Source organism: Rutidosis leptorrhynchoides, chromosome 11 (genome assembly GCF_046630445.1).
Source record: "Rutidosis leptorrhynchoides isolate AG116_Rl617_1_P2 chromosome 11, CSIRO_AGI_Rlap_v1, whole genome shotgun sequence".
Classification (NCBI taxonomy): domain Eukaryota; kingdom Viridiplantae; phylum Streptophyta; class Magnoliopsida; order Asterales; family Asteraceae; genus Rutidosis; species Rutidosis leptorrhynchoides.
Window position 1 is genome coordinate 329754063 of NC_092343.1, and position 17399 is coordinate 329771461.

The window sequence follows — 17399 nt, forward strand, 5'->3', positions numbered from 1 at the left end:
AAGAACACGGAGGTTCTAAGAGAATTAGGGGTTTCATGAAAGTTACATTCATCCACGACACTCAGAAAAAACAAATCCCTACCTTCCTCCCATGCGTAAGATGATCACATCACACATACAAATATTATATATTTCAATAATTAAAATGTCATTTTTAAAGCAATTAAATTGATTTGAAACGTATAAGCATTAAAGATTTCTGTTCAGCTACTTTAAATTGGGTTGACCATTTTTTTATTTGACCTCTTATACATAACCCGCATCAACCTATTCAAGTAAATGGGTTAAAATTGCCACCACTACCTCTTTCTCAGCCATTGTTTCTGAATTTGGCTTTCGGTGCAGCTATGACGGTTTTCTTGCAACTCAAATATCATTTTCGGTGCAGTTTTATTATACAACAACCATGTGCTATCTGTCTTTTGCTGCCAATCCGTCTAGAGGTGAGTTTGCATATTAGATTCTTTTTCAAGATTCCATGGCTGGTAAAATTAGATGCATAGACGACATGTTTAACCGAGTTTTGACCAACTTTGATTGATTTTTTGAGTTTTCCGAGTTTTGGCCGATTTTCTGTGTAAACCCTAGTTTTGACCGAGTTTGACCGAGTTTTACCAAGTTTTGACCGAGCTTGACCGAGTACATTCATTAGTATACGAATATTGAATCAGGATGTTTCTAGAACTGAAACTTGTTCAGTGATCTACTCGTCTTGCAGAACCGTACATAGCATTGACTAAATTTGTTGTGAAGTTCATTCAGCACGTGTTATCTTCTTTCATCGACTAGTCGGGCGTTTACTAACATACTTCATTGTGATATTCTTGTTCTCTTAATATATTCATCGAGTATTTACCCTTTACACGAGATAAAATGAAATTTTTTTAATAAATTAAATTTTACAGATTAATACTCGTAATATTCAAAATACAATATTGTCAATGCAAAATCTTCTATTATTGTGTGGCTTCTTTCATTTACAACCATCATTTCGTCAATTCTAGCTCAGCAAAAATGTTGGTCAAATATCTTATAATATAGTAAGTATTTGTTATGCAAGTATTTCTTTTTTTGCACAAAAAAAAAAAACTTACAATATTACTTCACTTTTCAATTAAGAAATAAAATACTAGTAATTGTATTACTTTTCAATTAAGAATAATACTAGTATTACTTTTCAATTAAGAAATAATGGTACTGTATTACTTTTTACCCAAGAGTAGTATAGTATTAGTACTTTACTGCATCTGCAATTCCACCCTAAGATTCTTGGTCTTTAATAAGGAAATAATGGTCTTCTACGTTTTTCCTTCATCTTTTGAAATCAACCAGATTCATTTACAACCAACCAAACACTCTTTTGATCAATCTCAAAATTTCAATGGCCGAAATCCTTATTTCAAGTGCTACACTGTTTTGCTTGAAAAGCTAATTTCTGGTGACTTGATAAAGCTGACTCGATCAGAAGTAATAGAGAGAATAGGATTGAATGCTTGATTTCATTTATCACAGTAATATGTTATATACAATTGAGGATCCCACCATATTAGGAAATACATAACAACCAATCTTTTAATATAGGAAATAATATACCTACAGCTATACATTAACATATATGCTAAATATAGATAACCGAGTATTATGATTGACTCTTATATTCCCCCTAAGTCGAAGCAGGAGGAACGTGAATGCATAGACTGGATCGAAATTCTTCGAATAGGACCCGAGGTAGACCTTTAGCAAATATGTCGGCTATCTGAAATCGAGTTGGGACATTGTGATGACCCGGAAATTTCTGACCAAATTTAAACTTAATCTTTTTATGATTTATTGTTTCCGACATGATAAGCAATGAATTTTGACAAGTTTTAAAACTTTTGAAAATGATTATTTTTTATATAACGGTTGACCATCCTGTTTGTACAACGATTCACGAACGTTATAACATGTATTATATACATATTTTAATAAATATAAGAGTTTTCGATATATACGGAATCATGCGAATAATATTTATATACGAAATGATTAAAAATTTACTATTAAACGATGCTATTTCATATTAAAATTTTTACGTATTAAGTCATTTTATTTTTATGATATAATTTTTGTATTTTTTTTTAAGAAACGAAGTTAAATTAATAATGTACAATTTGTAAAGCACAACGTACAACGTGTAGCTTAAATAGTTGAATTTAAATTAATTCATTTACTATTCACATGAAAATGACATGATAGAAATTATTAATTATAAGTTACATAGAATACCCCTGAAGTATTTAATAAATACGACTTTTTAAAATTTAATATTCAATTTACGTATTATATTAATATATATAATACGTCGACAAACAACGAGACAAAGGTTTATGAGCTGGATCCTCCAGCCATGCGATCGCATGGCCAAGGAGGCTAAACCCCATGCGATCGCATGGGGTACTTTTTCAGGTATGATTGCTATAAATTGCAGTTTTTGGCTCGAGATAATCACACACATACACAAATATAGATATACTCCGTAATATTATTTATTATTATTATTATTATTATTATTATTATTAATAAGATAAGATTATTATTAATCTTATTATTTTTATTATTAGTGTTATTATTTTTGCGATACAAAAATAATAATGTACATAAAATATTATGACGGAGTGCTGTCCAAGTAATTTTCAAAACGTGTTTCCAAGCGAGCTAGAGCTAAGGAAAATATGGGTTATTGCCAAAGAAATTATGGGTAATGTTCGAGGGTATTTTTGTGAATCAAACCTCGTGTTTATCATCTCCGATGCGTCTACGTGCTTTTCTACAATATTGTATATCAATATTAAACAGTGAGTTTCATAAGATCCCTTTTACTCTCTACATTTTTGGGCTGAGAATACATGCAAATGCTTTATTAACCGATATACAATATTTATATGAGTGAGTTTCATTTGCTCCCTTTTTAATTGCTTTTGCAATCTATATTTTTGGGCTGAGAATACATGCACTTTATTTTAAACGCAATGGATACAAGTACATGCTAAATTCTACACTGAGTTTGAACCGAAAATCCCTTAGCTTTGGTAACTAGTAACTGCCAGTTATAAGAACTGGTGGGCGCGAGTAGTTGTGTATGGATCCATAGGGCTTGATATCCCCGTCCGAGCTAGAGCACTAGCCTTTTAACGGATGTATGCTATTTGAGAAGCGTACACGTTAGTTTGCGTGTATTATTAAGATGATTATACAAAGGGTACAAATTATATATACGTTAAGTTTAGTTACCAGGGTGCTCAATTTCGTAGAATATTTTGATAAACATTTCTGGATGGAACAACTGAAATCTTGTGATCCACTTTTATATACAGATTATGAGCAACATTAAAACTATGAACTCACCAACCTTTGTGTTGACACTTGTTAGCATGTTTATTCTCAGGTTTCCTAGAAGTCTTCCGCTGTTTGCTTAGATGTTAAACAAGCTATGTGCATGGAGTCTTACATGACATATTTTTCAAGGAGACGTTGCATTTACCAAATCATCACCATGTATCTTATTTTGACTGCATTGTCAACAGAAATGATGTTGTAAACTATTATATACGGTGATTGTCTATATGTAGAAATCATCAGATGTCGAAAACCTTTGATTTAAATATTCATTTATGGTGTGCCTTTTCAAAAGAATGCAATGTTTACAAAACGTATCATATAGAGGTCAAATACCTCGCAATGAAATCAATGAATGACGTATTCGTCCATATGGATTTGGAGCGATCGTCACAGTTGGTATCAGAGCGTTGGTCCTAGCGAATCAGGTCTTGCATGAATGTGTCTAACTGATAGTTGTTAAGATGCATTAGTAAGTCTGGACTTCGACCGTGTCTGCAAGTTAAAAGTTTTGCTTATCATTTCTTGTCGAAAATTACATGCTTATCATTCTTAAGTCTAGACACGTTTTCCTGCATTTATTGCATAAATAGTGTATAGACAAAAATTCATATCTTAGCGTATCTGTTACTGTAAACTTTTCCTGATATCTTCCGAAAATTTCTCCGTGATTTATGGAATTTGGTATTATATATACATATGTAAATTATGTATTGAAGAATACCAAACTAAATTCTATAATCTAATTCATATCAAAAATCATCTCCCTATTTATACAAGATGGATCCCGTATCTAGTTCAAACTCTGACAGCTATTCCGATATGGATATTCACCTGAATTTCGAAGACAGTGTAACCGGAATGGATCAACCAATTAGCCATCATCTATTCTGGATGAATTGGGGATGGGTTCGTAACCTACTTAATTATTGGAGACAAGAAGAAGGCGATCCCTTTCACCCACCACATTGCCCTCTTGGCGAAGAACCTGAAGCACTTACTGGCGAACCTGTTCGAGACACCATTTTCTCTCTCATTTCCAGAGTATCTCGTCACGATAATATACTATCTCAAATTCTGGATCTTATTCATCCGCTCGTCCGAACCGCCAATCATCCCGGTGTAGTAGAAGAAGTCAACGAGCTTCGTGCTCGGGTAGTGGCTTTGGAGAATATGGTGCAAAGGTTACAAACACCAGCAGCATCACCGGCATCAACAGTACCACCAACAACAACACCAACAGTACCATTACCACCACCAACAACATCCGCATCGCAAACCTCAACTTCACAATCTGTTCCACGAGCATCAACGTCATACGCATCATAGTTACCAAGAAATACCAGCAACAATAACCGATGAAGTATTAACTCATTTCCCCTGAAGAAATTTTATGTATATTTAATATATATGAATTTTGAAATCAAAATAAATCTTTTCGTACTAAGCTATTACGTGTGAATCTTAACTGGTAGGTACTACTCGGTTAGTTCATATTACTAATATGCAATGATGTACATCCTTCCTTAACAACTTAACCATTGTTAACTACAATCTTTGTTTCAACTTAATGAATTCCATTTCATAATAAACCAAGTGTATTATTCAATTACATAATTGATTTTACATTTTCATTTTCGATATACTCGAAACTTCCCAGAAAACATCATTTTTACCTTGCGAAGTTAGCAAGAGTTCCATAAGCACCAACATGATTCACTGAGGAAATATCAATAAAACTGAATAACGAAGTATTGATTACATTAGTAAAATACTCCACGAAGATTATGAAATCTTTAATGTTTTAGAGATTATTCATTTCTAATCCAACAAAAAAAAAATTAAATGAGCTTAATATGATATTAACTCATTAAATCTGTGTTACATCTGAAGAAAATATACATACATATATTTTCATAAAGACGGTAATAAAAATTCTTTTGTACAAAGTATTAATTGTGAAATCTTTAACGTGTAGGTAATACCCGGGAAATATATAAGTTCGCAATTAATATGTTACACTGTACATTCTTCAACTTTGATTCAAAAATTATTAACAATGCTCACAACGATATACAATCATTTTCATACAAATTCAATTACATATTCTGATATTGACGGATCAGAATCTAAGTCATAACTCTGAACCTGTGACATCATTCTTAGATCTCTACATCTTTCAAATCTATACTTTGACTTCAAAAATATGAAAGATCCTTTAGCATTGTTATTACTGAAAATAATCTTGCCATCCTTTTCAAAGTATCCAGTTTTATCACACTTTCAACCAGTCAACTTTGACTTTTCAGATTAACCTTATTGTAACCTTGACATATACATTTTTGTTACCGGGGAACCTTTTATGTTCCACCACATTAGCAGTAAATTTACCAACAACTTCATTGATCCTTGACCTTCCGAAAAATCCTTATACTCATTGAAACCCTATCATGTACTCATCCACATCTTATAACGATAATTGCCATACCAACTACCGGGAATTAGCAATCAGTATTTTGAATCTTGCAGCATTTTCTACGACAACAGTTATATATGGATAACATCTATCTTCTAGACTTACATACTTCGAAGGTGAAGTTTCAGAAAAACATCCCAAACTATGAACTAGTTCTCTGAAATTGGAACAATGCTGATGAAGCAGCAAAAATGGTAAACGACTTTAACAGTCAAAAGTTTGATGATAAATAATAGTATGGTGGTAAAGCTGAGAAAAAGAGAAGGTTTGGAACTGAAAAACGGATTGAGCAGACCATGAAGGAGGCTGTGGACAAATCACGAAGACTAAATCTACCTTCAAAGGATCCAAATGATTCAGTATCTGCTGAAGCCATTAACGAATACCTTGCTTCCGAATCTAAACCCTTGCGGACAATATTCTTCATCATCCTCTGATATTAGAAATTCTAAGATATCATCGAATCTTTCATTATAAATATCCTCCATATTTCTGGAGATAATTTCATAATCATTCGTATCGGAAATCAATTTTCTCCTTGCGATATCTGTGTTATATCATAAAAGAAACTATTTTAGCTTCTAAATTCTGAAACTTTCAAGTTTAAAATATGAATATTTTGAAAGTGGTGTTGGGAGCTGAAGCATGAGTTAGTATAATATAATGACACTTGATCAACGTGATTATATTACAGTAAGTCATGATGAGTTTCTAATGGAACGTGATAAAGGTTCTCAGATCATACCCTCATCATGAACCATGTTACATAACTCTTTCATTCTATTTAACCTCTAAACAGATCAAGAAAATATTTTTCTTGATGATTCGGTCTTTTCCAGATATTCTGATAATTTGACAAATCAATATCGTGCCATTACAATTTCTTTCTTAGAACATTAACTATGTTCATTCCGAAATGAATAGCTACGAATTCTGGACCATTATTCGCTTAACTTAAGGTCGGGAAGAAAAAACGAAAGCATGAAGCTCCGAAATATAATGGAGAATATAAAGCCCGATAACAATCCTGAAATTACAAACCGTGTATATCAATGCGTATAGCAATATAAAGACACGGGAGAATGAAAAACACTATAACCCCAAGGTAATGGTAGAAGAAAATAACTTCCTCTGGCGGTAGATGAAAAAGAAGAATGACAGATATGAAAGTTAGGAGTATATCAAGAATCAGAACTGGATGAAGCATTTCACAATCTTTTAAAAATATGAAATGAGGAAGAAGATATAGGAGTGGTGAAAATAATGAAACGAAAGAGGTCAATTTATAGCGAAATATCAGACATAGCAATCGTGGCAGATTACGCATTTAATCAAAGAAAATCCTAATTTCTGCAAATTCCGAAGAATCAAATCTTATTTAGATTATGAATATTTTCTATTCCTTAAATTCCGGAAATCAATCGTTACTACGTCAAGAGATAAGACGAATCTCTATTCTCCATTTCATTCTATTACGATAACTTCTCTCATACGCTTCGAGTAATTGGATTATTTTATCCATATTATTCAAACATAGATAAAACTTTATTATCAACTCATATTCGTCATTAAAACATTTTTATTGTTAGCCATGACGACCTCACTCAAATTTCGGGACGAAATTTCTTTAACGGGTAGGTAATGTGATGACCCGGAAATTTCTGACCAAATTTAAACTTAATCTTTTTATGATTTAATGTTTCCGACATGATAAGCAATGAATTTTGACAAGTTTTAAAACTTTTGAAAATGATTTTTTTTTATATAACGGTTGACCATCCTGTTTGTACAACGATTCACGAACGTTATAACATGTATTATATACATATTTTAATAAATATAAGAGTTTTCGATATATATACGGAATCATGCGAATAATATTTATATACGAAATGATTAAAAATTTACTATTAAACGATGCTATTTCATATTAAAATTTTTACGTATTAAGTCATTTTATTTTTATGATATAATTTTTGTATTTTTTTTTTAAGAAACGAAGTTAAATTAATAATGTACAATTTGTAAAGCACAACGTACAACGTGTAGCTTAAATAGTTGAATTTAAATTAATTCATTTACTATTCACATGAAAACGACATGATAGAAATTATTAATTATAAGTTACATAGAATACCCCTGAAGTATTTAATAAATATGACTTTTTAAAATTTAATATTCGATTTACGTATTATATTAATATATATAATACGTCGACAAACAACGAGACAAAGGTTTATGAGCTGGATCCTCCAGCCATGCGATCGCATGGCCAAGGAGGCTAAACCCCATGCGATCGCATGGGGTACTTTTTCAGGTATGATTGCTATAAATTGCAGTTTTTGGCTCGAGATAATCACACACATACACAAATATAGATATACTCTGTAATATTATTTATTATTATTATTATTATTATTATTATTATTATTATTATTATTATTATTATTATTATTATTATTATTAATAAGATAAGATTATTATTAATCTTATTATTTTTATTATTAGTGTTATTATTTTTGCGATACAAAAATAATAATGTACATAAAATATTACGACGGAGTGCTGTCCAAGTAATTTTCAAAACGTGTTTCCAAGCGAGCTAGAGCTAAGGAAAATATGGGTTATTGCCAAAGAAATTATGGGTAATGTTCGAGGGTATTTTTGTGAATCAAACCTCGTGTTTATCATCTCCGATGCGTCTACGTGCTTTTCTACAATATTGTATATCAATATTAAACAGTGAGTTTCATAAGATCCCTTTTACTCTCTACATTTTTGGGCTGAGAATACATGCAAATGCTTTATTAACCGATATACAATATTTATATGCGTGAGTGTCATTTGCTCCCTTTTTAATTGCTTTTGCAATCTATATTTTTGGGCTGAGAATACATGCACTTTATTTTAAACGCAATGGATACAAGTACATGCTAAATTCTACACTGAGTTTGAACCGAAAATCCCTTAGCTTTGGTAACTAGTAACTGCCAGTTATAAGAACTGGTGGGCGCGAGTAGTTGTGTATGGATCCATAGGGCTTGATATCCCCGTCCGAGCTAGAGCACTAGCCTTTTAACGGATGTATGCTATTTGAGAAGCGTACACGTTGGTTTGCGTGTATTATTAAGATGATTATACAAAGGGTACAAATTATATATACGTTAAGTTTAGTTACCAGGGTGCTCAATTTCGTAGAATATTTTGATAAACATTTCTGGATGGAACAACTGAAATCTTGTGATCCACTTTTATATACAGATTATGAGCAACATTAAAACTATGAACTCACCAACCTTTGTGTTGACACTTGTTAGCATGTTTATTCTCAGGTTTCCTAGAAGTCTTCCGCTGTTTGCTTAGATGTTAAACAAGCTATGTGCATGGAGTCTTACATGACATATTTTTCAAGGAGACGTTGCATTTACCAAATCATCACCATGTATCTTATTTTGACTGCATTGTCAACAGAAATGATGTTGTAAACTATTATATACGGTGATTGTCTATATGTAGAAATCATCAGATGTCGAAAACCTTTGATTTAAATATTCATTTATGGTGTGCCTTTTCAAAAGAATGCAATGTTTACAAAACGTATCATATAGAGGTCAAATACCTCGCAATGAAATCAATGAATGACGTATTCGTCCATATGGATTTGGAGCGATCGTCACAGACATGTAATACGCGAACTTCTCCTCGAGCAACTTTCTCCCGGAGAAAATGAATATCAAGCTCGATATGTTTGGTGCGTTGGTTTTGCACCGGATTATCTGCCAAATATATTGCACTTACATTGTCACAAAACACAAGGGTAGCTTTGGAGATTGGACGGTGAAGTTCCAAAAGTAGGTTCCTGATCCAACATGACTCGGCTACGGCATTAGCTACCCCCCGATACTCAGCCTCAGCGCTCGATCTTGACAATGTTGGTTGCCTTTTTGCGGACCATGAGATCAGATTATCCCCCAAGAACATACAATATCCCGATGTGGACCGCCGAGTATCCGGGCATCCACCCCAGTCTGCATCCGTGTAGGCGACGAGACTATGTTGTTTAGACGCATTAAGATGTATGCCGAAAGATAATGTACCTTTAATATATCGAATGATCCGTTTAAGTGCAAGCATATGACTTTCTCGTGGATCATGCATGTGAAGACATACTTGTTGTACCGCATAAGAAATATCGGGTCTAGTAAAAGTTAGATATTGGAGTGCTCCGGCTAAGCTCCGATAAAGGGTAGGATCCGAGTAAGGTTCACTTGCAGAGGAGCTCAATTTTCCATTAGTATCCACTGGGGTAGCAGCTGAATTGCAAAAAGGTTTACCAGATCTTTTTATAATATCAGTAGCATAGGCAGCTTGGTTGAGAAATAAGCCAGACTTGTGTCTTGTAACTGAGATGCCTAAAAATGAACTTAGGGGCCCTAAATCCTTCATAGAAAATTCATTAGCCAACAAAGACATTAATTTAATACGTAGTTTAATTGTTGAAGTAGTCAAAATAATATCGTCTACGTATAATAGAATATAGGCTATGTCCGTTCCATTATGATAAATAAACAAGAAGTGATCGCTTTTACTATGAACGAAACCAATTGTGGAGACAAAATTAGCAAAGCGTTGGTACCATGCACGTGGGGCTTGCTTCAGACCGTAAAGAGAGCGTTTTAACAAGCACACATGATCTGGTAACTTTGGATTTCTAAACCCGACGGGTTGATACATGTAAACGGTTTCATTTAAAGTACCATGTAAAAAAGCGTTTTTCACGTCAAGTTGGCGTATATCCCACTGATTTGAAATAGCAATACTTAGCACGGTTCGAATTGTAGCCGGTTTTACAACGGGACTAAATGTTTCCGTGCAATCAACACCTACTTGTTGTGAGCGACCATCCCCCACGAGACGTGCTTTGTACCGCTCAAATGACCCATCAGATTTGAGTATATGACGATATATCCACATTGATCGGATAACATGCATATCGGGTGTGCGTGGAACAAGAACCCAAGTCTTATTTGCAATAAGGGCTTCGTATTCGTCGGTCATGGCTTGGCGCCAATTTGGGTCAGCCAGGGCTGTTTTGGGGTTAGGAGGAAGAGGAGATAAAGTTGTAGAGGCAGAAAGATTAAAAGGAGTTTTGGGTTTGAAGATACCGGACATGCTATGTGTATGCATGGTTCGAGATTGCGTTGAAGTGGTAGGATTATCAGAAGAGGTCTGTATATTAGAAGCATGATGTTCATTTGATGATGTAGCATCAGATTGTGTAGTGTGTGATGAGGGATGTATATTAGAAGGTAGATGTTCATTTGGAGATGTAGCATCAGATTGTGTAGGAGCTTGAGTAGTATGTGTAGTACTGTGGGATGAGGGTTGCTTAGGAATATTAGTAGATGGAGATGTGTTTGGAAACTGATCATTAGAATGAGTAGGAAAATTGGTTGGTGAAGGAGTATTTTGGACTGGAGTGTCATCAGTAAAAGACATGGTGTGAAATATGGGATTAATAGGTTCATGTAAGAATTGATAAGAAGTGTTTAAAGGTTTAGACAGTTGGGAAAATGGAAATATGTTTTCATCAAACGTAACATGGCGACATGTGATGATTTTCTTGGTAGAGATTTCATAGCATTTATAGCCACGATGTTGAGTAGGATAGCCAAGAAAAACGCAGGGCATAGAACGAGGTTGAAGTTTGTTGCGTTGTGTAGATGGTATAAGTGGGTAACATAAGCACCCAAATACCCGAAGATGTTGATAAGAGGGCATACGCTGGTACAAAATTTGAGTTGGGGAGAAATTGTTTATGAGTTTGCTCGGAAGAATATTAATAAGATACGTAGCCATTTCAAGTGCGTGATGCCAGAATGAAGGCGGTACGCACGAGTGTGAGAGTAAGGTTCGAATAATGTTATTGATGGCTCGAATCTTACGTTCGGCTTTGCCGTTTTGGGAAGACGTGTAAGGACAAGAGAATCTAAAGCGCATTCCATTTTGATTACAAAAATTGTGAAACTTAGTGTTGTCGTACTCCTTTCCGTTATCACACTGAAACTGTTTAATTGAGAGACCAAATTGAGTATTCACAAATTTTGAAAATGAATTAAATACATCATACACTTGTGATTTATTGCCAAGAGGAAAAGTCCATAGGAAGTTTGAGAAGTCATCTAAAAATAGTACGTAGAAGTTATGTCCACCACAACTTGTAATTGGTGATGTCCATATGTCGCTATGAATGATATCAAATGGAAGGACAGTATGCGAAGTAGAATCATAAAAGGGTACTTTAACTTGTTTACCAAACACGCAAGATTGACAAAGCTTTTGTTTATTAATTGGATTACAACGAATAAGGTCCTTATTTCTAAGCGAAAGTAAAACTTGATGTCCCAGATGCCAGAGACGATGATGCCATATATTTGGTGAGATAGCAGCGAATGTGGAAGGAGAAGATGAAGCTGGAAGTAACTCATGAGTGAGAGGATATAACTCACCCGTACTATTGCATCGCATGATTGTGGTCCCTGTTGACAAATCCTTAATAGTGAAGCCAAAAGGATCAAATTCAATTGAAACATAATTATCGGTAGTTAATCGATGAACCGAGATTAGATTTTTAATTAAGTTTGGAGCATGATAGACATTTGATAGATATAGAGGTTGGTTTGGGTTTGGAATAACAGTATGGCCGAACCCATGTATTGGCATGCCTTGTCCATTACCTACAATAATACGTTTAGGTAAACCCATATTGAAATAAGAACGAAGTTTACCTCTCTTACTTGTCATGTGAGACGTGGCCCCGTGTCCATATACCAATTTTCGTCAGGCCGGTTAATGGTGAGTGATTGGAATTTGTTATTGATGTCAGCCATGAATGCATTGAACAAACAGGGATTTTTTTTTTTTATGTAATTAATAAAGGAGATGAGAGTTAAAATAAAGAATGAAGATAATAGATTAAAATCTTCAGAAGATATTGTAGAAGAACAGAAGAAAAATTAAGGATATGTGTTTGATTTGTCAATAAATTGATATGTTATATGTTTCCGAAATCAACAAAAGAGGACACGTTGATGATGTCTTAAAATTTTGCAAAAGAGAGATGGGAATCAAGAATTGGCCGATTGGATTTTATGATTTCAGAAGAAAAACGAAAGAGTCATAATTTTTTTTTTTTTTTTTTTTTTTTTTTTTTTTTTGGTAGAGAAAGACGATGAAGGTAGAAAGAGGATCGTGGGTATTATTCTGATACCATAATAGAGAGAATAGGATTGAATGCTTGATTTCATTGATCACAGTAATATGTTATATACAATTGAGGATCCCACCATATTAGGAAATACATAACAACCAATCTTTTAATATAGGAAATAATATACCTACAGCTATACATTAACATATATGCTAAATATAGATAACCGAGTATTATGATTGACTCTTATAAGAAGGAATCGAATCTCAGCTGGAAAAACTGAAGACAAAGTGGACATATATTGACGTTGTGCTTGCTAATGCAAGTGAGAGGCATATAACACAGGAAGCTGTTAAAGTGTGGCTATTAGATCTTCATCGTCTAGCTTATGACATTGAAGATGTACTCGATGATATGGCCACCGAAACTTTGCGAAGAAAGTTGAATGATGAATCACATGGCAACACAAGCATCGGTAAGGTATTGAAAAAGATCATTCCAACCTTTTGTACTAATTTATCACCTCATAACATGATGTATGGTCGTAAGATGCGTTCTATGCTTGCTGAAATGGTCTTTACGAGAATAAAAATATGTTAGGTGTAGATATCAATACGATACTCGCACTTAGATCAAACAGAAATTTTGAACGACTGGAGGAAACATCACTGTTAGATGAGTCTCCAGTTTTGGGCCGGGAAAAGGATGAAGCGGCAGTGCTTGAGAAGTTGTTGGGGGATGAATCATGTAATCAAAATGTGAGCGTTGTGTGCATAGTTGGCTTCGGTGGAGTTGGGAAAACAACTCTTGCCAAACTTTTGTACAACAATGAAAAAGTGAAGGATTACTTTGAACTAACATCATGGGTTTGTGTTTCAAACGACTTTGATGTGCTCGCTGTTAGCAAGGCGATTTATCAAGCTGTCACCGGAGAGGACAACACACCTGCTGGTTTAAATCACCTTCAAGAGGTCCTTAAAGAGAAACTTTCAAACAAAAGGTTTCTACTTGTGTTAGATGATGTTTGGAATGAAGACCACCAGAAGTGGAAAGATCTTGAAAAACTACTTAAGGGGGCGCCTGGAAGTAAAATCATAGTTACTACACGGAAGATGAAGGTTGCATCAACGATGGATAATGTTAAATGTCACAATCTAGGGATTCTATCGGATGAAGATTCTTTGTCCTTGTTAGCAAAATTTGCCATAGATGAGCATAATTTTGACAACCATCCATTATCATCACTTGCTCAAGATATAATTATGAAATGTAAGGGGTTGCCCTTAGCATTGATAGCAATTGGGAGGGTTTTGAAAGGAAAAGGAAATGATGAATGGGATAAGTTGTTGAAGAGTGAGATATGGAGTTCTGATGATGGCGAAGGTGATATTCTTCCGGTTCTCAAGCTGAGCTACTATGATCTTCCTCTACATCTGAAAAAATTGTTTGTGTATTGCTGCTTATTCCCGAAAGACTACTTGTTCAACAAGAACGCATTAGTGTTACTATGGATGGCAGAGGGGTTTATTTCTGAATCAAAGGGCACTAAGACAATGGAGAGTCTGGGTCACCAGTATTTTGAAGGTCTATTATCAAGATCGTTTTTTCAGCATTCAACTGAAAAGGAATCAGAATACATAATGCATGACTTGATGCATGACTTGGCCATAAGTTTTGCGGGAGAGTTCTTCTTTATGTTGGATGATAAGATGAATGTAAATGGTAGGAATGAAGATTTTAATAAGATCCGCCACTTTTCATTTTTAAATCAACCAGATGAAGAATTTATAAACTTCAAGGAATTACATAAATCAAGACGCTTGCGGACGTTCTTTCCGGTGTCAGTTAATTGGCGGTCACGCTTTAATACATCAGACCATGTATAACAACCCGTCCTAATCCACCTAGACGAAGTCATCAATATTTGGTTCCATTGCGAGGTGCTATCCTAATATGCAGTGAATGACTCTATGTAATATGAGCAAATGCACAGCGGAAGATTTCTTTCATACCTGAGAATAAACATGCTTAAAAGTGTCAACCAAAAGGTTGGTGAGTTCATAGGTTTATCACAACGATCATTTCAATATGTTAATAGACCACAAGATTTCCGTTTATAAATATATGTACACTCGCAAGTGTATAAAAGTATTCTATAAGTTGTAGGCACCCGGTAACAAGCCTTAACGTTCATGTTTTACCCTCTGAAGTACATCAGATCAGGTGTGTTTAAAATAACCTCGAAGTACTAAAGCATCCCATAGTCAGGATTGTAGAGACCCGTCCTAATCTATCCGGACGAAGTCCACATCGATTATAAACGATTCACAATAGTTGATTACATTGCGAGGTACTTGACCTCTATATGATACATTTTACAAACATTGCATTCGTTTTAAAAGACAAATTTTCATTTACTTCGAAAGTTGACGGCATACATACTATTTTATAATATATCTAACTATAATTGACTAAATAATAATCTTGATAAACTCAACGACTCGAATGCAACGTCTTTTGAAATATGCCATGAATGAATCCAAGTAATATCTCTAAGATGAGCAAATGCACAGCGGAAGATTTCTTTCATACCTGAGAATAAACATGCTTTAAAATGTCAACCAAAAGGTTGGTGAGTTCATTAGTTTAACATAAATAATCATTTCTAACATCTTAATAGACCACAAGATTTTCAGTTTTCATAAATATACGTCCCATGCATAGAGACAAAAATAATCATTCATATGGTGAACACCTGGTAGCCGACATTAACTAGATGCATATAAGAATATCCCCTATCATTCCGCGAAACCCTTCGGACATGATATAAAACAACATCGAAGTACTAAAGCATCCGGTACGTTGGATGGGGTTCGTCGGGCCCATAGATCTATCTTTAGGATTCGCGTCAATTTGGAGATCGGTTTCCAAATTCTTAGGTTACCAAGCAAAAAGGGGCATATTCGGCTTCGATCATTCAACCATAGAATGTAGTTTCAATTACTTGTGTCTATTTCGTAAAACATTCATAAAAATTGCCCATGTATTCTCAGCCCAAAAATATAAAGGGTAAAAAGGCAAATGAAACTCACCATACTGTATTTCATAGTAAAAATACATATAACATCATTGAACAAGTGTAAGGTTGGCCTCGGATTCACGAACCTATATCATTTATATATATATTAACACATATACTCGTAATCGAATAAATTCATATATTATATCTTAAATTATATATCTTATATATTTAATTTGTACATATTTAAAATAGTTAATATTTATATAGTTTAATATTATATGTAAAATAAATAATTTGTTATATGTAAATATTTATGTAAACTATGTTATTAGGTTTAATATATAATGTTTATGTATTATCAATATAGTTATAGTATATGTAACAAGTATCTTTATATACAAAGTATTTATTTGTTAAAATGATAGTTTAGAAAATGATGATTTACTAATAATAATAATAATAATAATAATAATAATAATAATAATAATAATAATAATAATAATAATAATAATAATAATAATAATAATAATAATAATAATAATAATAATAATAATAATAATAATAATAATAATAATAAAAATAATAAAAATAATAATAATAATAATAATAATAATAATAATAATAATAATAATAATAATAATAATAATAATAATAATAATAATAATAATAATAACTTTATTAATAATGATAATACTAACAGTAAAAATGATTAAAATAATAATAATAATATAGTTGTAAAAATAATAATCTTTAATAATAACAATACTAATAATGATAATAATGATGTTATTAATAATAATAATAATAATAATAATAATAATAATAATAATAATAATAATAATAATAATAATAATAATAATAATAATAATAATAATAATAATAATAATACTTATAATAATAATATTAATAATACTCCTGATACCTAATGATAATACTTAGTAATAACAATAATCATAATAATTATATCTATAATAGTAATAATAGAAATGAAATTAAGAGTGTATACCCTTGTAAAAGCCTTTTCTAAAAAAAATGCTCCATACAAGACTCGAACCCATGACCTCCGGCTCACACCACAACAGCTCAAACCAATCAGCTATTTCAGTTTTTTTCTGTTTAAAACTCTAAACTAAACCTATATAACCCGTAATAGTAAGCTTTTCCTGTTTCAACCCAATGTTAAAATCCTGCGGCCCAAACAGCCTGTTTTAATGGATTCAATTTAACGGCCCAACTGAAAATTAAATCTCGGCCTGTAAGACCCGATTATTTGTAGTGTACATATGTGTATATAAGTTACTCAAGTTTGGGGT

The 17399-nt window shown here is 33.1% G+C and overlaps 1 protein-coding gene across 1 annotated transcript; it reads left to right on the forward strand.

The window, feature by feature from the left end:
- The first annotated feature begins 12796 nt into the window (after positions 1–12796).
- On the forward strand, positions 12797–14950 carry LOC139875747 (putative disease resistance RPP13-like protein 1). The gene is made up of 4 exons (XM_071863051.1): positions 12797–12850; positions 13077–13109; positions 13335–13539; positions 13665–14950. Exons 1-4 carry the CDS (start codon positions 12797–12799, stop codon positions 14948–14950), a joined length of 1578 nt encoding a protein of 525 aa, XP_071719152.1.
- The last annotated feature ends 2449 nt before the right edge of the window (positions 14951–17399 follow it).